The sequence below is a fragment of the Marmota marmota genome, unplaced genomic scaffold, assembly GCF_001458135.2.
Source record: "Marmota marmota marmota unplaced genomic scaffold, marMar, whole genome shotgun sequence".
NCBI classification, from domain to species: Eukaryota; Metazoa; Chordata; class Mammalia; order Rodentia; family Sciuridae; genus Marmota; species Marmota marmota.
In genome coordinates, this window is record NW_025999983.1 from 4960466 (window position 1) to 4985285 (window position 24820).

The window sequence follows — 24820 nt, forward strand, 5'->3', positions numbered from 1 at the left end:
GGAGGACACGACCTCCCTCCCGGCCTTTCTTTTGGGAAAGGAAGTCTTTGGAAGTTGGTAGCAACTGAATAAATCTTGTCCCTTTGATAAGCAGGGTCCCTGTTCGGCTCCTGTGTGGAGAGAGCGCCACACTTCCTCCGATTGTCTCGCTGATGGAGTTTCAGTGTGTGCGACATGATAACCCGGCTGGGGAGCCCGGGAGGAAGTGCAGGCGGCCCCGCGAACAGCTGCCCTCCAGCCACAGCACAGGCCGCTGGCCGGTTATTCTTGGAAGTTATTTTGATCTTCTGGGCCCGACTCAGCTCAGGCTTCGGTGCCCAGCCTGGGGCCCGGAGGACCGGGCGTTTCATTATAATAATAGACTCCCAGCTCACTGGGCCTAGCGTCCAAGGGCCCGCCCACGTGGCTCAGTGCCCCGTACTCAGTGCCAGCCATGGGGAGGTGCCTGGCCCTGTGTGCCCACTCTCAGGCCTCTCCTGGGGGTCTCTGCCCAGATTGCATGCCCCTCTGGAGGGAGGCCTGCAGGCCGCGGCAGCCCACGAGGAAGGAGGTGTAACTACCTGGTGGCCGCGTGGCAGCGGGGTGGCGTCTTCCAGGCACACAGGGCTTCTCTCTCTCTCTCTTTTTTTTTTTTTTCTAATTTTTTTTTTAGTTGTTAATTGACCTTTATTTTATTTATTTATATCCGGTTCTGAGAATCGAACCCAGTGCCTCACTCACGCCAGGCGAGTGCGCTACCGTGAGCCCCAGCCCCAGCCCCTGGCTTCTCTTTTAACTTCAATGTCTGGAGATGTCACATTAGTTCATTTCTCCCCTTTTGAAAGTAAGAACATCAGTCATGTGGGGCAAGGTCCTCAGGGCCTGGTCCCCACTGAACCCACTACCCTGCACCAACTCTTGTTCCCAAGAAGGTCCCATCTGAGTTACTCGGCACTGGGGGACTTTGACTTTGACTTTGGGGGACACAGTTTAACTCGGGGTGGATGTGAATGCATGGGTTGTAGCAATTTAGAAAAGAGAGACCACAAAACAAGGGGTAAAAGCCAGCGTCCAGCACTCACAGGTCACCCGAGAGCCGTCCTGTCTTCCTAGGAATGCAGGACAACACAAAGTGTGTGTGATTTGGTGACCTGCTTCACTCAGTGGTCTTTCACCACATTCCTTCTCACCTACTGCCTAGTCGATGATCAAACTGTGTGTTCTTCTCAAAGGTTTTATTCAAAGGGAAACCTGATCCATGGCCGTCCATCTGAACAGGGGGCTGGGTCCCTGGGCTAACCCGTGCTGGCCCCTTTTCACAAGGACTCGTTGGGGTTAGGGTCGGGGGTATGCTTCGGAACAGTTGTGCCGTACCACGTCCCACCTCCTGGGTCTGTCAGGAGGTTGTTTGGCTGCTGTTTTGTTTTACGGGGTTGCCCAGCTGGCCTTGAACTCCCAAGTAGATGGGCCCACACGCCTAGCTCCGCTGTGACCCGACTCTTCAATCTCCTGAGGAGGGACACTTGGGCCTCTCTAGTATTTTGCTGTGACGGATGTTTTTGGACAAGTGATCTTGTGCACAATGCTTTCATTTCTCCTGGGTGAATACCCGGGAGTGCAGCAAGAGGGTCACAGTGTGAATGGTGGCAGTACTTTCCTCTCCGGCCAACGGTGTGGCAGAGTCCTGCTAGGACAGCCTCTCTGCCTTGCCCTGCTGGACAGTGAGTGGGGTAGCTCAGGGGAACTCACCCCTCTCCTCAGGGCTCACCTGACCTGGTTTGGTGGGGAGCGGGTGCAAGTTCAGAGACTGTGGCTTCTGGGATCGATGGCCACTGAGGGGTCACAAGAGCTTTCTTGAAGTGGCAGGTGGGGAGAATCTTGCTCCTCGATAGGGGAATCACACTTGCTGCCCACCTTGGAGAGGCTCCTGTGAGGCAGCTCAGATGTGTTCTGAGAGAGTAGCAGGAAGCACCAGAGAACCACAACCACGGGAGCAAACACCCCTGGTCCAGGAGAGCCGGCCCCCTGACCCTCATCTGCTGCGCCTGAGGAGACCACAGCTCCTGCCCATTCCCCTTCCCGGTGCGGGTTCTCTGGTCCCTCTCCACGCCCCTCCCCCACGCCACCCTTCATTCATGCAGCGTCATTTCGTTGCCGGAGGACATCACTGTTTTATTTTGGTGGACCCAGAAACCGCCCAGAGGTTCACTGGACCCCAGAGAGCGAAACAAAGAAGAGGAAAACGAGTGGGACTGGGCAAAGGGCAGGGAGGGGTGCTGGGGAGAAGGCAGGGCAGGGGACCTGCACCCAGGACCCCTGGGGTGCCGCTGGAGGCTGGGAGAAGCGGAGGCCAGGCTCCCCCCACCTCTGGGTTCCTCATGTCCTCCAAGGCAGGTCGGGAGTGCACCTGTGAGGAAGAGGTGGCCCACGGTGGATGGTGTGATGGAACAGGAAGTTATAACCCAAGACACCCCTCGCAGGGGACCAGTGCTTTAAAAGCCTGTCACCTCCCATCCCTTGCCACATTTCTAATTGAATCAAACTACCGTCCTTGTTCCTTTAGAATAAGGACCATCATCCCTCCTTCTAGTCTTTGAAGATTCATCCGGGAGATCGGGCTGGGAAACGGGGGGAACGTAGGAGGAGGGGGAGGGGTCCTGGTGGGACAGGCCTGGAGTGGGGTCCTACCCTGAATGGTCCCAGGGGACAGGCTTGGCTGTTGGGATTTGCCTACATCAGGCCAGAGAGGATTAAAAGGAGGGCAAGGAAGTAAAGGAAGACAAGAACAGCTCTTTGCGTGACGGCCATGGCAAGTGCCTGTCCAGCGGGGAGGGACTGTGGGAAAGTGCTGGCATCCCGGCCCTTTCAGTCCTGGTGAAAGCAGCCACTGGCAGCGGTGCCCCAGGAGCCCCGGAAGGGCTACAGGCTGGCACACGATGCTCTCCACCCTGCCACATCGGGGGGTTCCCAGGCCCCGGCAGACAACCTTGGGCCCAGTCCCACTTCCTCCCTGAGAAAGTCTTGGGCCCAGGGAGGGTGGCCTCTCTCTGGGAGGGGAGTGCCGTCCCCTGCAGCCGGCTTCAGATTGGGGTCACTTGCTCACTGCCCTCTCACTGCCTCCACGGAGGCAGAAGGAGAGAGGACTGTCCTCTGTCACCACAGACCAGAATCGCAGAATCTGATATTTGGAAGAAACTTTGGGATCAAGACATTCCTCCAACACAGAAGGGGAACAGAGGACCAGGGGAGTTGAGTTACTTGGCCCCGACCTCCCAGCTGTTTGGATCAGCTGGTCTGAGAACCTGGTCTCTGGATTCAGCTTGGGCAGGGCCCCTCACACCACCCAGAGGTAGAAACCAGAAAGCTCTGAGTCAAGAATAAGTGCTGTCTTGGGCTGGACCTATGAGGGAAGTGCTGCTTGGGTCAGTTCTGGGTGCCGGTGGCAGGGAGAAAGGAAAGGACTGTGGTTCCCAACAGGAGGAAATGGGAAGCGTCTCAGGGATGGACATGCCAATCACATGCCAACCATGCACAGTGCGGCACCGGGAGGAGGGAGCCCCTCCCCACATGGGCTCTTCATGGCTTTGCCCCTTCTTGAAGTGTGGATGTCCCTGCTTGGACTCAGCATGCCCAGGTGCTAAGGACTCTGAGCCTCTGAAGGCCGACTTCCTGCCCAGGGTGGGAGCCTCTGTGACCGGTGGCCCTTCTCGAAGCTTCCAGAGGGGAAGTCCTGGGTCAGCTTGGAGTGGGGTTTAAAGGCCCCCCGGGAACACTTTCACGGAAACTGTGAACTCTTTGTGTGAGCAGAGCCTGGCCTGCTTCCTCCAGCTCCTCAGGAGATGCCCATGGTGGTGAGCCGCGAGAAGGACTGGGCCTGGGCACAACTAGCCCAGACCTCGCTGGCCTTCACGCTTCATCAGGGCGCTGTGAAGGAGAGTCACTTCCCTTCTCTGAACGCTGGTTTCCTCATCTATGACGCCCCTCGCCCACCTCGCGGGTTGCTGTGAGCAAGAGTGATGATCTTACTCAGGCCTGGAGCGGCCTGCTGACTGCAGTCCCCTGCCCAGCCGGCACATCCTGGGCCTCAGTTGTCCCCACCGATGCTCTGCAGCTCTTCTCCTGCCTTGGGGCAGAGGCACCATGGGCAGCAGGACCAAACTCTGCCCAGGAGCGAGTAGGGGCGCACAGAAAGCTCCAGACTCTCAGGCCCGGGCTGCAGGAGCATGCGTCTGGCCAGTGGGGAGGAGGCTCTGGGCCCACCCCGCTCCCCGGCCTCCTTCCCCACCTGGGGGCACCATCAGTAGAGACACCTCCACGCCTGGAGCTGTCATCTCTGTGGACAGTAGAAAGAGGTGTCGGGCTGGCGGCGTGAGTCTCATGCCGACTGTGTTCAAGGAGCCATGGGACGGATTTAAACACCGGGCGCGGTGCGGGCTCTTGAAAGAAGAGGGTGGAGCCGGAGACTGGGAGGACAGGCGGACGATGGCAAAGGGGAGTCGGGTGGCCCATGAGCAGAGGCCATGTGTCTTTTGCAGGAGAACTGAGCCAAGCCGACACTCTCGCCATAAAATGCAGTGGAAACCACTTCCAAGTGACAGAGGCCGTGTTCACCCCGGCTGAAAATGCGGCTCCCCAGGGTCCCCCATAGCTCCGGTCACTGTGAGCGCGGGGGGCGGGGGGGGGGCGGTAGAACACAATCTTAGGCACACGCTGGTGGCAGACCTTACCAGAGCAGCATGGGGTGCTGTCACTGTGGCCACAGTGGCCACATACTCTCATTTCTATTTCTGTACTCGGTGTTCATTTTATGTTTCTGTCTTTTCCCATATGTTTGGAGTGTTTCCTATGGAAAGGTCAGCCTCGGGCCTGACAGGCCTCCTTCCACCGCCTCATCGTCTGCCCATTTCCAGGTGGGGAACTGAGGCTGCCTGGGTCCTACTGGGAATCAATACTCTAGAGAGTCTGGAGCTTGGCCTGAGCCGGGGCCCAGCTGCACAGGCTTTCTCACCCCTCCCACCAGCCCTGGGCTTCATTTTATCTTCTGGATTGGAGTCAGGTCTCTGTTTTGAAGACTGACCTAGGACGCGGGTGCATCTATAGGACGCCATCCCTCTCTAGCTATAATCCTCCAGACTATCACAAATCCCCGGGGTCACCTTCTACTTGTTTTACAGCCCTGCTGTGAACGGGATTCAGGTTTTAACTCCCTTCTCTACAGACAGTACAAAGTTTGCTCTTGTGTGCCGGTCACGCTGATGACCCCCCACATTCCTTGCCCTGTGCCTCTCACATGCCGTGCTGGGTCTCCCCAGGAACCACCCGAGGAGGGAAGGTGAGCTCCCATGAGCCCATGGTGGGCTCCCTCACTGCAGGGGGGAACTGCTCTTGGGTTCCTGCAGACCTTTTCCAGAGGAAAGCTTTCCTTAGTCAGGACTCCTTTGTGGGACATGGTGGTATTTGTTACACATGTGGCCCCTGCCGTGTTAGTGACAGCTATTAGCAATTCAAGCATGTCCTTGAATTGCTTTGCAACGGGGCATTTTAATCCTTTTGGTTGTTGAGCTCTGCAATGGCAAAACAGCACAGCAAGCAGGAGGTCGTCCTCCCCTCCCGGAGACAAAGATCCACCACATAATGTGAGATCAGGGCAAAGCGGGTCACAGTTCAGGAATGTTTTGCAGTTGGGTTCTCTCTAAACTGAAAACATTCTTTTAATATGGAGAATTCCTAAGAGGGCCATAAAAATCCTGCTCTTATGACACAGTACCCCTTCTGAATGAAGCCTACTGAAAGGGTGATTAGAAATTTACCTTTTTGTCAATAAAGTTCTTTATGGGACATTTTTCTGGCTGCATTTGGATATAACGTCCACGGTCCCAGATGCATGAGGCAGGAACAGAAAGACCATTTAAAGCTGTGCTTCTAGAATGCCCCGATTATGCATCTCCCAGAATCCAGGGACACGTGGGCCTTGCTGCATGTGGACATAGTTTTAGCTGTAGGTTGCTTTCACCAACCCACGGAGACTTAGACCTGCGGCCACGAGGAAACGCTAACAGAGCCATCTTGCTCAGCAGGCGTGTGTCTGGTAGCAAAGTCACACGTCAGTCAGTCGGTTCAGCTGATCCAAATTCCTTGCATTTTGAGCCTTCACTAGAAAGTTCCCTTTTTGTATTAACATAACTGACTCATTTTTTTTTTTTTTAAGCTTCACATATAGAGATGACAATGACAGTGACTACTTGGAATGGCTACCTCCAGCAGGGAGACGCCTAAGCCTTTTTGTTTTCCTGATAAAGCTTGAAGCAAAGAACACGGGTTTAACCATGGCTTTTCACTGGCTGATGTCAGCCATATTGTTCTCAGGGACATTCTGCAGAGTGGGGACAATCTGGCTGTCTTCCTGACGAGGGGAGGTGAAGGCTTCCTAGAGTCCTGAAGTCTGAATCAGATTCAGTTCCCTGAAGAGTCCTCTTGCCTAATGGAGAATCACGGGAGTGGCCACCTTGAAAGCAGGACCCGTGGAGACCCCGGCTTGAGGACCCCCGACTTTCAGCTCATCTGGGCCTTCTGAAGGGCTGGGAATTAACGCCTGGGCAAAGCCTTGGTTTGGGACAGTGGCTCACCACTGTGCAGGACACTTCTGTCACCTGGAAGACCAGCAGGCCTCAGCCTGGAGTTGGATTTGGTAATAATGAGCAGCACCCCAAGAACTAGCCTGTCTCTAAACTCCCAGGTGATGCTGCTGTGCCAGGGACCCTACTTTGGGAACCACTGATCTAGGGTATGCTGGGGTTAATGCTGGTGGCCAAGGGGTTAGGACCCTCGGGTCAGTTCTGCTGAGCGTCTTCGAGGATGTGGATTTAAATGGATGCTTGAGCCCCTTTCTGCTCGAGGCCCCTACAAGGAGTGTACATGGGACTGGGACCTGTTTGGAAGGGACCACACCCTGACTGCAGCCTCACTGAGGTCCGGACGGTGAGGCTGCACGGTTCCCAAGAGCAGCCAGCCAGACACGTGGAGGGAGACGGAGTCTGCGACACTGGTGCTGTGCCCATGGGGGACATTCATCTCTCTGTCTGGGAGGCTCCCGTTTCTGGGAGCTCCAGGGATATTTAAAATACTTCCCTCCGACTTGGTTTAAACAGAATCGTGAATGGCGATCCCCATAGCACCGCCCTTTTGTATTTTACAGTCCGGAGTCTTCGGTGGATCTAACACTGGGTTGATGATTCTTCCTCCTTTGAGACGGAGACCCTCAGATAGTCCAGTGATCTCTAAGTCAGGGGGGTGGGTGGCTTCTGCATATGAGAGAAAATACTCAGCCTTTGAGCTTCTGAGTTTGACTGATTTCACTGAGTGTGAGAGTCTCCATTTCCATCCACTTCCTGGCGAATGCCGTTAAGTTCATTCTTCTTGGTGGCTGAGTAGGACGTCGTTGCACACATTCACCACAGCTTCTTAATCGTCAAGAGTGGCCTTCTGAGGGAGGCCCAGAATGAGGCCGGGGAGGAGCAGAGTGCACACCTGGCCTAGGGGACTGCTAGTGCCAAGCTCTGGGGTGAGAACTTGCAGGCCCCATTGGACCTCAACACACAGCGAGGCTGCCCCGCCACCCGGAATTGGGACTGTGGAAGGAAACACTCAGAGCAAATGGGACCTCATGGCTCCTGCAACACGCAGTCCCCGCGGGCTTCACCTCAGTGCTGGGACGGGGAGCTTTGGGGGTTTGTGTTGAAAGGGTCACTGGATTCCAGGAGAGGCTACCCCACAGGGAGGTAGATAGGCAAGATGGCTAGTTGGTCTAGACGAGGTAGAAGGAGCCAGAACGAGGCTTGGCAGACAGGCTTTGTGAGGTTCTGGTCCAGATGTGGAATATCGGGGGTGGAGGGCTGTTGGGCTGAGGCCCGGAGCATGGTGTATGTGGGGGGAGCAGATCAGAGAGTGGAAGGAATTGGATTTGGTTCATTTATCTGGGTTTTGACATGCTGGTGGGAAAGTCCAGTGGGCGGTGGGCAGATGGGGCCCCCGAGTTAAATTCGAGAGTCAGGGGTGAGAGATGGCATGTGCAGCCGTGGGGCCGGGTGCCATTCCTAGGTCACAGCTGGAGGTGCAGCAGGAAGAGGCTGAGGCCCAAGCCCTGGGTCCTGCGAGGGTGGGAGGTCAGGCAGAGGAGAGGGAGCAGCCAAGGAGGCCGAGAGGAGACCGCGAGTCTGAGCGTCAGCAGTCCTCCCCCGTGACCGCCCCTTCTTCAGTGAGTCCGTCTCCACCTCCCCGGTGCTCGCAGGCGAGCAGACAGCACGTTCTCTCGCTTCTCCCAGTGCAAGCACTGCCCTTTCTGGGTGGGTGCACCTGGATTTACCTTCTAACCCTGGAGTTGCAGACCTGGGCTTCCTTGGTGCCTGGATGGGATCAGGACAGATCACAATGCCCTGAGATTACCATCTGAATTCTGTGTGTAATGTACGCTCGTCTGGGGAGAGGGTGCATAGTTTCCAAAGGATTCTTAAGGCAAGGCAGTATTTCTCAATAATTTCTAAATAAAAGAGAAACTAAAGTAATAAATTCTCAGACTTATCAAGCACAGGAAGAGAACGTATCCTTTCACCCAGATTTAAACTTACAGAAACTTGGCAAAGTACAAATGAGCCAAGCATCCAAGTACCTTAAAAATATTCCCACTGGGGAAAGCAAAAGCCGACCCTTGAAACAGAAACGCGAGGAAACCAGCGAGCAGAGTGCACTTGCCCTAAGTATCTGTCTATGCCCTTAGCTGCGGGTAAGAGAACTGGCGAATTGTCCAGTCACTTACCCCAGGAGCGAGGCCTAAAACTGGGTAAGAGCCCCAATAATAAAACCCCTCCTTGAGGAGGGCACGGGCTGCCTTCTGCAGCTGCTGCATTCCTCCTTAATGTCAGCAGTAGCCCTCGAACCAGAGGGGAAGCCACTGTCACTTGGGGTTGCTCAGAAACAAAGCCCACCCTGTGCGTTGCATTCCCATCCAGTGAGTACACGCTCACACATTTAAGACTGCAAAAGAGACCAAGATGGTGGGAGATATTTTTAGAATCAGATTCAACACCAAGATGTATTTTCCTGTTGGAAAATGCTCTTGATAAGCCAAGCATGCTTGTGTCCCTCCACCCCCCACGGCAGGGCAGAGAGGATACTTACCGTTCCTTTTGTAGTAAACCGTCATGATTACAGATAATCCCAGTGGAGCGGGGAGCAGGGATTATTTCAGAGTTGCCCCTCCAGTACCCAGGACATCATGCTCAGGTTTCCTATGGAGCAAAGAAATGGTGGTTCCAGAGCACACAAGGAGACAGGAAGGAGAACTCGCTTCCGATGTGGCTTTTTAAAGGACGCGTGTTGGTTGAACTTGGGAAAGCCCTTCTTTCTGGGCCTTGGAAGAACATGGTGTTTTGTGAGCACGCAGCAGGCCCTGGGGACCCTGGAGAGGAGCTGAGAATATTCACCCCCCAGCTGCCCCAGTCCGACATGGACACCCCTGGTCCAGCTGTGAGTGCCCGGTCCTTCTGGGCCTGGATGATTAGGGCCCAGTCACACATTGACTGGGGTCAGTGGGAACTTGACCGAAGCCAGCTTCAGTTTGCTGAAGACAAAGGCTCCTGGGATGGTGAAATGGAGCCGATGGGTGGCTCCTGTCTGAGGGGGATGCACACCTGGGACAGTGGGGTGATCCCTCAGGTGTGCTGCATCTCCGGGAGCTTCTTTGAGTCTCCCAGCTTTTGCTGAGAAAGAGCTGGTGATAAACATTTCAAAATCGCTGGAAGAAGGGAGAGATGCAGTGGGTGTTGAGACAGACCTAGGATTGCTCTGTTTTTGCTTTTTAAGTTAGCACCATGAGACGTCCCACGGCCTGCACCAGACTTCTCCAGAACCTCATGCAAGTACACCCCAGGGAGGCTTAGGCTTTCTTTGTTTAGGAAATCTTAGTTTTGACAATGTTTTCCAAACACGCCACCCTTTCACAGCTTTCCAATTCTGTATTGCAGCCAGACGCATCTCAAGACTTAGCCGGCTGTTCTTGTGGCACTGGGGGAGGGGAGGTCACTCTCCCGAGGGTGGTTTCCAGGAGGGTGGTGACTGTGAAAGTCCTAGGTCCTTCTCACCTGGAACTGTGTTTCAGCCACAACCTATGCTGGTGAGAGGGGCAGAGACCACCCCCCATGGAGGGCGGTCTTGTCAGTCAACGAGAGCCCACCCTCCCTGGGGTCCACATGGGTGGAGCACCGCAGGCTCCAGACACCAGGCCGGCATTCTGCTGAGCTCTTCAGGGACGTGAGCTTTTCATACAATGCTTGTAACGAACCCGCAGAGTAGACATCATTGAGCGCACTTTTGGATGAAGGATTTGAGTTTTAGAGAATTGACGTAGCTTGCCCAAGCTGCCTTGTGACCAGTGGTAGGGAGACTTTGACCGCCCAGTGTGGGCTGTGGCCTTGCTGTGACCACTGTGCCTGCATCCATCATCGGGCCCTTGCAGTGACCTGGCTTGCCCCTGCTGCACAAGCTCCCGAGTGACAGACCCACTGGCCCGTGGGCTCTGCTCTCCAGGGTCCTACTTGTAGCGTCCTTTAACTGCTACTCCTGAGTGGCATCTCTGAGTCAGTATAACCGCATCAGAGCACACAGACGAGCCCTGCCTGGCACGTCTGTGCTGCGCTCAGTGCTTCATCAGAGAGCCCGAAGGCAAGAGTCCTGTAGGCACGCAGCGGATGAGAGAGCCTCCACCTAGCCCAGGCCTGGAGGCCGGAGAGGGCCCATCCCTCTCTCTCTCTCCTCCCCCTCCCCCTCCCTCTCCTCCTCCTTCTCCTCCTCCTCCTCCCTGCTAGGGACAAACCCAGGGCCTCATTCATGCTAGGCAAGTGCTNCCTTTTGAGTTTGAGGAATTATTTGGGAGACTTGAAGCCAAGTCTGGAGTAAACAGACGATAAGAGAAAGCAGACCATTCCTGATTCTATATTAGTAAACCAGCGAAGATGTGTGTTCTGTCTTGTCTGGCTTTTCAGTCTCCAGGTGTTGCCTGTGCAGTTGTTTTGTTTTTTTTCTGCAAAACGATCCCCTTATTTCAAGGAGCTCACCACTTCCATGCTAGGAGCACCATAGGAGTTTTCAAAGGCATATTGCTCTATTGGGGTAAAAATGAGTTATCCTTCATGCTGCTTCTCTCTGAAATAAAAGCTCAGTGAGTGTGAGAAACGATGCTGGTACTTTATATGGAAAAACCTCTGATGCTCACAGCACCCTTGCAGGCAGGGGTAACCTTCACATCACTGCTGAGGACACATGAGGTCAGAGAGGTTAAGTAATCTGCCCAAGACAGCACAGCCAATGAGTGACAGAGCTGGGGAATAAAGCCTAAAGTTTTAATACCAAGCCCAAGTTGGGGCTCTTGGCAGCCATGTCAGGCAGTATTGATGCGAAAGATGAGAGGGTGAGAAGCCAGGCCCACATCTGTGTTTATTAGCTGAACTTAGTAGGAGCTGTTCTGGCTCAGGCTTTCGAAGGTGCCAACAAACCATGGTCTTTCCAAATAATAATATTATGAACTTTGGTGTCCAGTGTGACCACAGACCAGGACCACAGCTAGCGGGTACAATAGGACGTCATAGTTTGCAGCAGACCTTCCTTGATTTTCCCATGTCTACTTCTAGGTATGTTGTTTCCAAACATTATATGTGAGAGCTCATTTGTTCTGCCTGATCATTATAATCTCCATTTATTCTAAAAAATGCTTACAGAAACTAGGTGGTAACATCTAAGTGCTAGAATCCACATGCTGAGACAGCAATCAGTGAAAATGAATAATGAACTAGTTCACAAAATCGGTGTTTGCCTTTGGAAACTTGCGCCTTCGACAACTACTAACAATAATATTGAGGCCAAAGCTCAGTGGATGGAGGAACACAGCTCATTTCTTCACTTTTATGCAGAAATTGCATTTTGCTACAGAAACAAGACATTCAGGCTATGCATTTCTGGGCAAGTATAGCATTGCTTAGGTGTGCAAAGCCAGCGTCTGCCTAGGAAGTTTTCTGGGCTGCGTTTCAAACTCCGGGAGCTCCGGGTGGCAGGCTGAACAGCCGCGGTCCAGCGTGACTCTCAGTCTTCTCTTTGGGCACCACCTTTCCCTTCTTTGTTGAATGGAAAGTGCACATCTTTAGCTTTGTCTCAATGAACTCCTGAAATGCTGCCCTCAGACCTGCCCGCGGCGTGATGAGAGCCGTTCCACCAGCAGGAGGAAGTGAAGGCAGAGCTGCCTGGGGGAGATCCCACGGGGGCCATCATGAAGATGCATGTGGGCTGTTTTCAGGAATGATGAAAAGCCCGCAACCAACTGCGGGCCGCCTTCTCAGCAGCAGGCCAGGTCCTGAGATGCGGTGCATGACACGGTGCACCAGGATCCGGCCTTGCTTTCCGTTTCAAACCCTGTTTGCAAAGTTACGCTTCACGCGTCACCCTGACCCCAGCCCCTCCCCAGCTTCCCCACCAGCACCCAGATGTAGACTGGAAAGGCCTCGAAGCCCAGATCACTAGCAGGCTAGAAGCATTAATTACGTCTATAGCTGAGGTTATAACGGGCTGCAAAAATCTCCTGCTGTAATTGGAATATGGATTCAACACTTTTATTGAATGTCAAAGCACATTATTCTGCACAGCTGCTAGAGAGGCACCCTGAACTGATGCTTCTCTTCCATGACAAACACCTATTAAGCAGTCAGCACAAACTCTTCCCTTACAGCCTCTGACATCACCCTCAGGGCAGGCGGACACTGCTCAGCAATTGCTGAATTGCGTATGAAAATTATAGTTTTATTGTCTACACAAGTGAAGGTTTAACTCCAACTCCTGCCTCCATCTGAGCTGTATAAAGAAGCAATTCTTCTCCTAGAACAAATAAGCACAGTACACTATTGTAATCTAAGAAACAGGCACTATTTATGTATCGGAAAGCCTTGCTCTCAATAGGGCGAACAGTCCAGTGGCCCATGAGCCACTATTCTAGCAGCTGTAGAAAGAAAGCGTGGAAGTCACTAGTAATGAGATGCTAAAAGCGGCAGAGACAGATGACCGCGGCCCCAGGGAAGCCTGGCTCTCAGGCAAGCTGCTCCCACCGTCAGTTCAGCAAGCACGACTCGTAGGTGGGGACCATGTACTTGATGTTGATGAAGGCGTCTTCCCCTCCGTAGCGCTCGAAGGCTTCCAGCGTCTCCTGGATCAGGTCCCCGATGTTCTCTCTCTTCTGCTGGCTGTAGTCGATGCCATCCCCAGAGTTAACTGGTCATGCAAACACACAAAGAGGCTGGTTATTCCCGTGTGGCTCCCCAAAGTCCTACACACCAGTCTAGACCCTTCCTCTGAATGGTGACTAGGAGAACCAAAGAGTTAACATTTCTACGTGACCATGCTGAGATTTAGAAATAGTGACAACTAATCAAAAGTACCCAAACCTCACATGGAGCTGATGGAAAATGATTTAACATTAAAAAACAATGGAGTAAACGAAAGTGAGTTAATCACAGGTTCAAGACCTGCCGCAAGCCTGGGAGGGGCTCTTTTCTCTGACTGTGGCACCGACTCTTCTCCTGGGCCCGGAGTTCCAAGTCTCACAGCATGGTGCATTTAGAAGGCCCAGGTATTGGTCCCTGGGATTAAAAGGGGTGTACTTTGGAAGGAGAGGCCTAGCCCACCCTGTGCTTTGCAGCTTTTGCCCACAGTGAGAGCTTTCCCTCCTGTGAGTACAGGTTCGGTGTTGGGTTATCTGCCATCATTCCCACCACTCGGGACGGAGGGACGGGAGGGAAGTGCTCTCCAAGCCAGTGGCTACTCCTGAATGACCACTGACCCTGTGAACGACAGCTCTGGGTTATGGCTTCAAGGGGGTTTTGGCTGCTGCTGGTTTTGGAACCTCTGAGTCCAAGGGGGCAGGCCACCCACAGTGGGTGCCCGCAGGCCTGAACCCAGCCCAGCCATGCAGCGCCCAGATGTGACCACTGCGGCTGCCTTCCCGAGGCTCTAGGAGAGGAAGGGCTGGGGCAGCGTGGAAGGCCCCGTAACCTGCATCTGAGACCCTCGAGCTACTCTGCAAACTCGGGCCATTTGGAAGAGAGACGCCTGACAGCACCCAGCCTGTGAGGTGTCCGGAGGAATTGCCGAGACTGTGGGAGTCCAACAGAACGACCCCTTCGCTCACATCCACACCATCAAACCCCCACGTTTTCCTCTCTACACTTGCACACCTTCTGTGGCATTCGGCTCAGAGAGGCCAGTGGTCAGTGTGCCCCTGCAAAGGTGCACGGGTTGCCCCCTCCTCTGCGAGGGCCAGGAGCCAGGCAAGGATGCCACTGCAGGGGACTGCCACGCAACCCGAGGAAGTGCGCGTCACCAGGAGGACTCGGCTCATTCCTATCTCAAATACAGCCTTACAACGTGTATCTAGTTCCAATGTAAAAAGAGCAGGGCGGAGGGGTGTCTTGGCTAATGCACAGGGAGGGAGTCGCCATCTTGGTCCGTCTCTCTTGGTGGAGGGCAAGGCAGGCGGAAACGTACTGATTTCCAAAAAGGAACGTAGTGTGAGGCAGACAACTGTGGAGCATTTTCATTTTTCATAAAAAACTTAAATGGTTTATAAAACCGTTTGTAACTAGGTGCCCTTTTCTTTCTCACGGTGGAAGCCACCCGGTCATCACATGAGAGCTAAGGTAAAGTCTGATCCACAGAGAGGCCAATCATGCCCAACTGCAGAGGATCTATGACTTCAGAATAAGATTTAGAATACAGAACAGACAAGGAATGATATTTTTTGTAAAAAAAAAAAAAAAAAAATTCAAAACAACAAAGATAACACTTTTTATAAACAAAAACACAGATAATGCACATTCAGAAAATACATGCTTTTTACAGAGATTGATCTGGTGGCCTGAGGAGAGGGCTGTGGTGAGGAGTGGCCACCCAGGGCAGGCACCTCAGGAGGAAGTGGGGTTTGGCTTCTGTTGGTCACAGGTGGGAGAAGAGCTGCTCAGCAGGGGAGCCCTGGCCACCGAGACCTACGGCGACAGAGGAGGAGGAAGCAGACCCCTGCACAAGGAGACGGCAATGGGAAGACAGCTCAGCATTCCAGGATGCATGGTGTATGTGGGGGGAGCAGATCAGAGAGTGGAAGGAATTGGATTTGGTTCATTTATCTGGGTTTTGACATGCTGGTGGGAAAGTCCAGTGGGCGGTGGGCAGATGGGGCCCCCGAGTTAAATTCGAGAGTCAGGGGTGAGAGATGGCATGTGCAGCCGTGGGGCCGGGTGCCATTCCTAGGTCACAGCTGGAGGTGCAGCAGGAAGAGGCTGAGGCCCAAGCCCTGGGTCCTGCGAGGGTGGGAGGTCAGGCAGAGGAGAGGGAGCAGCCAAGGAGGCCGAGAGGAGACCGCGAGTCTGAGCGTCAGCAGTCCTCCCCCGTGACCGCCCCTTCTTCAGTGAGTCCGTCTCCACCTCCCCGGTGCTCGCAGGCGAGCAGACAGCACGTTCTCTCGCTTCTCCCAGTGGAAGCGCTGCCCTTTCTGGGTGGGTGCACCTGGATTTACCTTCTAACCCTGGAGTTGCAGACCTGGGCTTCCTTGGTGCCTGGATGGGATCAGGACAGATCACACTGCCCTGAGATTACCATCTGAATTCTGTGTGTAATGTACGCTCGTCTGGGTAGAGGGTGCATAGTTTCCAAAGGATTCCAGGATGCCGGGGAAATGGGAAGAATGTCCCAGGGGGTCTTTGGCTGCTCTTGGGGTCCCTCTTCCCCCCTGATCCCAGTCCTGATAAGCTCCTGCTCATGGTCTCTGGAGTTCCTAGGGAGAGGGAGGCACCATCGAGGTTTGTGGAGGACAGAGGAGGCCAAGGCACACCCGAGGGCACGTGGGAAACACTGCCCGAGGAGGCCGCGCTGTGACGGCCTTGATCCCGCTGGGTATGGACACAGATACATACATTAATCACTAATAAATGTGCCTTTTGTTGGCGTATTAGTCAAAAGGTCAAGACTGAATCCCCCCCCCCCCCAGGGTTTGGAAAGTCTGCACACAATGGAAATCTTAACACACCCTGTTGTTTCCCTGTCCGCCAGAAAGTAGCAACGACAAGCAGCACTTTATTTCATATTCTTACTTCGAAAAAAATATCTAACTGTAGGAGTAAGTAAACTATGTAGCTGTTTTGTTCCTCAGCAGTGCATAAACCAAACGATAAAAGGACAGTACAAAAGTTGCTTGTTCAAAAAGTGAGTTGGAGTTAAAATACTTGGCGGTTGCAGAATGTGTATCACTGGGGCAGAAAAAAGACCACAGAGAGACAGCAGGCCCCTCATTTTGTATGCCTCAGTGATGACACTGCACAGTTCAGTGTTAAACTCTGTTGCGAGGCAGGTGAGTAATGGGATCTTCATTTCAAAACTGCGATACTGTCAGTTTCTTCGAGAACTTGAAATTGAGGTGATTAGTTTGAGCTCACCATTTTAAACACACATGACGCTGTTGGAAAATATGTTTGTGAAAATAGGACACTTTTTAAAAAAGCCAACCAGATGGTTATTTGCAATTGTCAATTCTGATTAGGAAGGTGACATTTCAATTTAGAAAGCTAGGAGTCTATTTTATGTTCAGCAGCTAGAAAGATATGTTGATGATGGAAAAGATATGTTTTATTTATAGCCGAACAAATAAGGCTATAGCAAGGGTTTAAACCAGATTTTGTGCTTCCACCAGGATGATACACAGACAGAGAAGAACAAGGGTCTCAGGGCCTGTTCTTGTAGATAGAAGGCATGAACTGCCACCAGGTTAGAAGTTACTTTAAATGCAGTTATCACTCCGAATGTTGAATTTCCTGTGCTGTTTAAGCATTGCATTGAAGCATTAAAAATATGCAAACTCTTTGTCTATCTAAACCTTTTTGACCTGTGCTAACCTGGATGCTTCTGTCTCTGAAGCCATTTGGGTCAGAAGGAGGATGTGTGTGTCCCAGCCCTATCCTCTGACGGCATGCTCCTGGTGCACGACCCAGCTCAGGCCTGCCAAGTGACCATCGTGACACCTTGTCCCAAGGACCACCACAGGGGGCTCTTACATAAGCTGCGTTCACATTTCACCAAGTTATCTGAGGCTTGGTGGATGCAGGCCAGTCGCAGACGGGGATCATGTAGGATTTGGGTGAATATTCTCTCACTGGTGGTAGGTTGTAGCCTCTGGAAGCCTCATTCTTTTCCTTTCTTATTTGCTATTTCAGGAAAAGGAGAAAAATCAAAGGCAAGGGAAGCGAAGCCAGAAAGAAGGACAATATGGTGGCCAGAGCAGCCTTCCCAAGCCAGGGCCAGTCCCTGGCGCAGAAGCATTTCTTCTGGGTGGAGAGCCTGGCCATGGCGGCGACTGTGGCTGTGGTCACACATGCTCTCTGCAGACTGGGTGCTCTGCTGGGCCTTGCCCCTGCGGCCTGCATCTCCCTTGGTGCTTGGCCCGGCACCGGGACCTGTGCCTGGGGAGAACTCTGACCCATTTGTTTTAGCCTGACGCTGGAGCCTCTTATCTCCGAGACAGGAAAAGCAGTAAATAACATGTGGACGGCCCTGGGAGGCTCAGGGACAGCGTAAATCAAATTTGGACTTTTCTGACTCTGGTGCTTTTTGGAAAAATACTCTTATATGGCAAACGTATAGATATTCTTATGAATAGTAACACACATGCACTTATTTGGAAATGAAAGCTTTATTAGAGTTATTGGAAACACACATGAAACAAATAAATGCTAACTTCAAATTGCTCACACAAAATACCTGAGGTGGTGTTCATTTCATACCAAGCAGATGAAGTAATTTATGAAATCTATTTGTACTTTCTGACATTAGCTAAGAAAATAAACAGGCCTGATCTCAGGAAGGAAGCACTTCCGTTCATGTTGACAATGCCCTGGGGGAGGTGGCAGCATGGCTCTGGAGAGGGCCAAGCCCACACCGCGGGGAGGCAGGTCATTAGTCGGCAGGGCTCTCCCGACTGTCCCCTCCACACAGGTTTAAAGGAAATACCACTGGGAACTGAGAACCCCTGCATGGACAAGGAGCCGCAGGGACAACTTGGGCACCCCACTGGCGTGGTCACCCTCTTCCCTCGCCAAGCCTCTAAGTGCTGCTCTGTAAGGTAAACCGCCAAGCCCAATAACCAAAGAAGGCCCATGTTGCCTCCTAAGGACATAATAGCATTTCACATAACCAGAGGAATCAGGAAAGCCTCGTAGGAGTGAGAGGGTGAGTAAGCAGAGAGCCGCTCCGTGGCCTGGGGCAGCACCCGACAGGCAGGCCCCTTCCAGCGCACCCAACAGGGATCCAGCCCTCCAGCCGGGCTTTGAGGTTAACTGCTGCTCAGGCACAGGGCTTGCGACACCCTCTTGGCCTCTGCCTTCCTCTGGCCACCTGTGGGCAGTGGGGGTTGACACACGTGGGCTCTCTGCACACGGAACTTGAAAGTGAATCTAGGCCGGGTCCAGGTGGAGGCTTTTCTCCCTTGAGAGCTTCATCGTCGTGCAGCAAACTGCTGAAGTACCTTTGCCATGCCACCTTCCGGGGCGTCTGGCGCACCCGGCGGCTGATCAAACTCTGGTGCGCGGTGCTTGCCCATTGGGGCTGGGTGAGCTCACTGCAGCAGTGTGGAGTGGAATTAAGAAAGACCAAGGCAAGAGGCACAAGCACTTCTTTTTGGACCAGAAAGGTCATTTTTCAGATTTCAGATTCTAGACTAAGAAACACCAAGCCTCATGAAGCCCGACTGGAGGACTTTCCCCTGGAGACCTGACGGCACTAGTCACAGCTAACGCTGCCTCCTTCCCTATTGGATCATGGTGATGACATGGGGCAGAGCAAGTGAGTCCCGGGGCCCAGGTCTCGACAGGTATGTGCAGGAGAAACCTACTGCAGACATCGCACGGAACCAAATTGCAGATTCTCTGTTGGGTGATTCTAAGTGAGTTTTCTCTTTGCATTTGGTGATTAGCAGTCAGAAGATTGGGGTGGCCAGAACAGCAATTCCCTGATTGTTCTAACTGATATTTAAACATATACATCCGTTTTCATGCAGTAAAAACTTTTTTTAAGAAGTAAAAAGTTTTTTAAGAAGATAACTCTTGCCATTTAAAAAAGATGTCATTAAAAAGATAACACAATGTTTGTGAGGTCAGAAATGGCTACTTTAGTTTTTTCCTTTTAATTTGAATTAATAAAAGAGGAAAGAAGATCCTGGCTATGTTTTGTCTTTTAAGCTATCTTCAGTTCCAATACCATAAAGGGCTGACATTTGTTTAAGCAGAAATAGCTGTTTATTTGGAGTTAGCTTGGATTCAGTTTCCTTTGTAGAAACATGTTTGTCTGTTCTAGAATAAAGCTGCATGGATTTTCTTCCAGGAAGCTTGGGTGATCATGGGGAACGCAGCTGTGAACCCCACTCTGGCCTTTTCTGGAGGTGAGAGGATGGAGAGGAGAGGACAAGGCGGGGCATGGAATCTAGGACAGAACTCGTTTTTCTACATTGAGTATAAGAAGAAGGCTTTGGGGAAAATGTTATGAGGTTATCTGCTTTTAGAAACCTAAAGAAATCACTTTCTTTATTTAGTTTTGCTGTTGCTTTGAGGGAACTGGTCTTTTCCCCTCTCAATCTTAACACGTCACCCCACTGGGAATTCTGGGTGTTTCTGTCTTGGGGTCACGCTTAGCCACTGCTTCCTTGGCTGACTCCAGATCCCTCTTGGAAACTGAAGGTCTTCAGGTCATACCCTGAAGGATGACCGGACAATGGTTATTTCCAAAGTCTTGGTTCATGTATGTGTGAATCAGAGTTGGAATGGTTTTGCAACCCCAAAACTTATAATAACCACAGCATCTGGCCTGCTAGAGATGCCCAGGGGCTTAAATACTTCAAATCTCCTCAGATCTTGTTGACATTAATGAAATTCACAAGATTTCCTTCCTCTGAAGATCAAAGCTTTGAACCGAGTCCTTGGTTCCCAGCTGGGCATCCCCCCACCCCCGCCCTCTCGTTGACACCAAAGCTGGGGGACTAAAGCAAGAGGCCGCTGAGCCACCACCTCTGGGAGGGCTCCAGGAGGCATCTGCACCTCCTGAGTGGTTTCATCCATCACTTGTGGGAATGAAGAGATCATGGGTCTTGGGCCAATGGCCAGTTCAATACCTAAACTTCACTGAGATGGACCATGATGAGCTCTCAACAATTGTCATTTTCCAACTGCAACTTAGGGTTGTTTCTAAGAGGTCAATGGGAATATTGGAGAACACTGGTGCGGTGGAAAGGACACTCCACTTAAGATGAATGACTGGGAAGAGAGGTTTTCAGTGACTCAGTAGCTGTTCATCAGTGGGCAGGTTGCTTCCCGCCTCTGAACTGGAGTCCCTGCCTTTGTATAGGAAGGGACTGAATTTTGGATGATCTCTGTGTCCTCCTCATCCTAACATTACCTTCTATAATATCAACAGAACTTTGGAACAAGCCCCTGGAAATGACGGCTATTCAATGGGTGCCTTGTATTTCAAGTGGAAATACGATCAAAAAGCAACTGGATAATTCTTAAAAGTTCAAATTCAAGTTCTAAGAAAACCCAAAAGGACCTAATGTTTATAAAATTAATTGTAGTTAAGAAAGAGAGCACTGTTAAAAATTCACGTTATTTGTTGACACACTACCAAATGTTATTGCATTCTGCAATTTCAGTAAGTTGGTGTGGAATTTTCATTCCTTAGGCTAATGTGTGGGCTGTTTTTTGTTTTTTTTGTTTTTTTCCCACATGTTCAATTGACAATGATTTGCCCAATTAGATTCTTCTTTGATGAAGGACTATTTTGACTTGAACTTTATACTGAGAAAACAGGAGGTCTCACCAATAATCCTTGCAAAGCATAAATACAATGACCGAGGCAGTCATCAATGAACTGAGAAGGAGTCAAGTTTACGAAGCGCAAACTTATCTCTCGTTTTGTTGGCCAACATGACTCAATGAGCAGATTGTGTCAAAAAAGGATCAGGCTGTTCTAGCTTGTCTGTCCTAAGTGATTTCCCTGTGGACTTATCTCATGAGGGGCAACAACAAGAACACAATGTCGCTTCTACAGGTAGAATAGCCGTGGGAGCTGAATAACACCGTAGCTGCCCTCCGTGAGAAGGGAACTCATGTTCCGGGAGGTGAAAAGACTTTGACATGAGCAATAGGGGACACAGGAATCCTAGAAAAGGAAGTGAGGCACAACCCCATTCAAGTGTAGGAAGGGTGACAGGAAGGTTTAGAACCAGGGTCCAGGCCCCGTGGGGCTCAGGGAAGGACTGTCATCAGCAGAGTTGGGGACAGATGCTGGCACATGGTGCCCTTGTTGTGGCCAGGCAAGGAGACCCTCCTGGGCAGTCCTTGCTGACCCTGGCTTTGGGTTTATGAGTCCATGAGATGCAGCACCATTCACAGAGGTACCTGCGGGAGGACAGGAATCAGGGCAGACTGGTCTCAAGGAGGTGGTCAGTGCCATAGATGAGTGGTGAACGTGAGGGATTCCAGGGTTCACTTCACACCGGGCTTCTCCATCTATATGAGCATTTACTAGGATTTATTTGTAGACCTACTATGTGTTAGTTACATAGTTTACAGATGAAGAACTGACAGAGCTTAAATGCATATGAGAGAGAACAACAGCCTGAGGGTCACACAGGGACATCTTTGCTGCGTAGTGTAGGTTCGAGGGGTGCAGGGCGAACCTGTATCTGCAGGATGGCAGCAATAGGGTGAGAAGGGAGAAAGTCGGAATATTGAAGTGTCTGAACGGTCTTTCTATAGCCTTAAAAACAAAAACAAGGCCCAAATCCAGTCACAGACAAGGGGGAGTTTATGAATTAAATTTCAAGGTGTCCCTTCTTTCTGAAGGTTAGGAGGTCTCTGGTTTCCCTTCAGGGCCTTGTTTTTTACAATTCTCCAACTGTGCTTCATGGATCTGATGTTGACGGAGGCCCTGGGATGCCTGCCCCCCACTAGGAAAATGCTGGTAGTAGGTTGTAGCACACGCCCAGGGTTAGAGGATTGGAAGTTCTCTATTTTATTTCATTGGTTTTTCAATGTCTTCCTTAACTTAAAATAGGATTCACCTAGATTTTCCTTAAAATTGAGAAGGAAAACTTTTCTTTTCTATAGAGGAAAATCAGATTATCCTATTTACTTCATTAGCAGTCTTTGCTCCAAGAAGAAGAAGATGTGGGATTTTTATAGAGCTCTCAGTTAATGTTTAAGTTCTGTCTAATTTAATTTCTTCCGTAGCTTACATGGTCATTTTCAGCCAGCCTGAGAAACAGCAAAATAAGCTTCTCTGGTTGAAAAGGAACTACTTATTGCTGCTTTCAGGAGTGATGCAAACCTATTGGAAATAATTTTAAGGACTTCTAGACTGATGCTGGAAGCTGTTTAAATGAGCCAGAATAGCTGCTGTTATCACTGTTTTCCATTTCTAGGAAACAATAATGATGTCAGATACAACCCATTACAGCTTTTTTCCCCTTGTAATTGAGACACAAAAGTGAAAAACAATTTTTAAAAATTTGGATTTCTAACAAATGTTATCAGCAAACACAGATGACTGTGGAGAAATGCACCTTTCAAATCATCTTTTTTAGACCTTTCACCTATACAGTGAACTCTGACCTCAGGCCTCTGTGCATGTGGCATCATGACAGGTCGTGGTTAAATTGCTGTAGAAGATGGGCCTGCCCTGCAGGCACAGAGCTGCCGAGCAGAAGACTTTAATGGGGTTCATGTACTCTCCATTTTATTGAAAAAAATAATTAAATAGATAAACCCACTAATTGTGCTTAAAACAAAAATGCACATTGTTCCACGGTTCCATTTGTGCAGATCGGACGGTCGCTGTGGTTATTTGGGACATATCTCAGCTTGCCTAAAGGATCTAGTCTTTAAAAATTAAAAAATGAATTTATGGGTGAAGAATTTGAATAGATTTCCAAGCCACTAGCTGGAAATTTTATAGAGTAGAAATATTTCTCATCAAATGAGCTCAATTAATGCAAAAATAATATATTTAATGAACAAATCAAAGCAATCTGCTGTGCTGGACTGAGCTAACTGCTGTAAAAGGGACAGAGTTAAAGTCTTCAAGCCTTTTATGATGGTGTCAGTTTAAAATAACCTTGAAATGTCTTTCAAAGCTCTGACTCTCAACTTTTATCAGCTTCTACAATGGTGAGTTAAATGTGGCAAGAGACAGTCGCTCTGCCCCGCGCGTACCAAAGCAGAACACTTGAGCTTTGCCTAGCAACGTTTTTATGAATGTTCAGGGTTTTGCTAAAGTCTAATCAAAGTTTTGGCTTTACAGTGAGAGAGTGAGAGAGAGAGAGAGAGAGAGAAAGACATCTAAACGGTGTGGGGAAAAACCTAAATGTGGACATTTAATTTGCCACAGCAGCAAAATCGGGACTGCACAAGAATGGACGCTGAAGCTTGTTGCAAGGGCTGATAGTGAAATATGCTGACTTTTGGTAGTTTTGAATGAAGAGTGTTTATTTGCCCGAGTTACAGTTTTATCTCTTAAAATGCCTCAGTTTAGTGTACCCATTTGCTTTCCTCCGAATCAGGACTTTGCGTAGGTGAGCCGAGATAAAGGCAGCGTGGAAATAAAACCATAGTATCCCCGAGGGTTGAGGAGGTGTCCAAAGGGTGCCCACAGGCTTCCGTTGACCCCAAATGGCCCTGCACCCCAGTGCCAGGCGCCCTCAGCTGCTCCTGAAGTCTCTGATTGAAACAGGATTGATCATGTGTGCCCCCAGGACAGGAGCAAGAATAGAAGGAGGATGTATGCTGTGTTTTTAGCTCTGTCACATGCTGTTGATAAATTGTGACAATCGTAACTGTACTTGCTATTTTACCAACACCATAGCTCCTAGATAACTGTAGATTATCCATAATTTCACTCTCCTCTGGGATGGGACGAGGACGGCCACCTGAACACCAGCAAGTGAGCTTTTTGCTTCATTGTTTAATACAAAGGGCTCATTCGGGCGCCTCCCGGAAGGGGCAGTGCTGTGAAAGCTGGGCTGCCGTGTCCTCAGGTGGCGCAGTCTACAGAGCAGTGTCACCTGGATCTGCCATGGACACGGTGCCCTCCTCTTTGAGACGGGCGACTGCGAGGTTCCACAGTTTCTTTTTCTAGCCTAGACTGAACCTGGGACCCTTTTCAAGATTCTAGGTTGCAGGACTTATCTGAAAACCATTTATGGCTAAACTTATACTAAGTCATTTCATTTTCCTCCAGATACAGTTCAGTGTGTTAGTGCCTCAGTGAATGGGGAAAAGAGACTGGTTCTTCTTCTCCTACCCCAGTGGTCAGGCTTGGCTGGGTGAGGGTGGCTGGCCCTGCTTGATTTCTCTTGTGCCTTCACAAAGTCCTGATTCTTCTAATTTTAGGAGCACAGTTCATGATTAGCCAGCTCCCTGGATTGCTGGCTGGCTGTGAGAATTGAAATCCTAGCAAACCAACAGGAAAAAGTGGATTTTATTTTTTGCATGCACATCTGACATGTGTGCCTCAAAGCCACCACAAACAAGATCATTATTTTCTGGCATTCCTGAAGGGCTTAATATTAGTGTTTTGAGGAGGATGTCTTATTAGAACTTAATATATGCATCATAAGTCCAATCTTACACGAGACAAGTAGCTGAGAGAGAGAGAGAAAGAGAGAGAGAGAGAATTTAGCAGTCTCATTGCCTGTGTGACCATAGGAGAGAGAGAGATG

At 50.7% G+C, this 24820-nt stretch overlaps 1 protein-coding gene and 1 long non-coding RNA gene across 2 annotated transcripts in view; both read right to left on the reverse strand.

Moving 5' to 3' along the window:
- Positions 1–2135: 2135 nt before the first annotated feature.
- Positions 2136–9888, reverse strand: LOC125617611. Its single transcript, XR_007348671.1, has 2 exons — positions 9154–9888; positions 2136–2386 (listed from the first exon to the last, which is right to left on the reverse strand). It is a non-coding gene; the product is annotated as an uncharacterized LOC125617611 (long non-coding RNA).
- Positions 9889–12620: 2732 nt separating this feature from the next.
- Positions 12621–24820, reverse strand: part of Pacrg (parkin coregulated) — a 499715-nt gene continuing 487515 nt past the window's right edge. Inside the window, exon 5 of the mRNA XM_048805861.1 lies at positions 12621–13284. Within this exon, the coding sequence (XP_048661818.1) occupies positions 13124–13284 (161 nt within the window). The 3' untranslated portion in view covers positions 12621–13123. The remainder of the gene's footprint in view (positions 13285–24820) is intronic.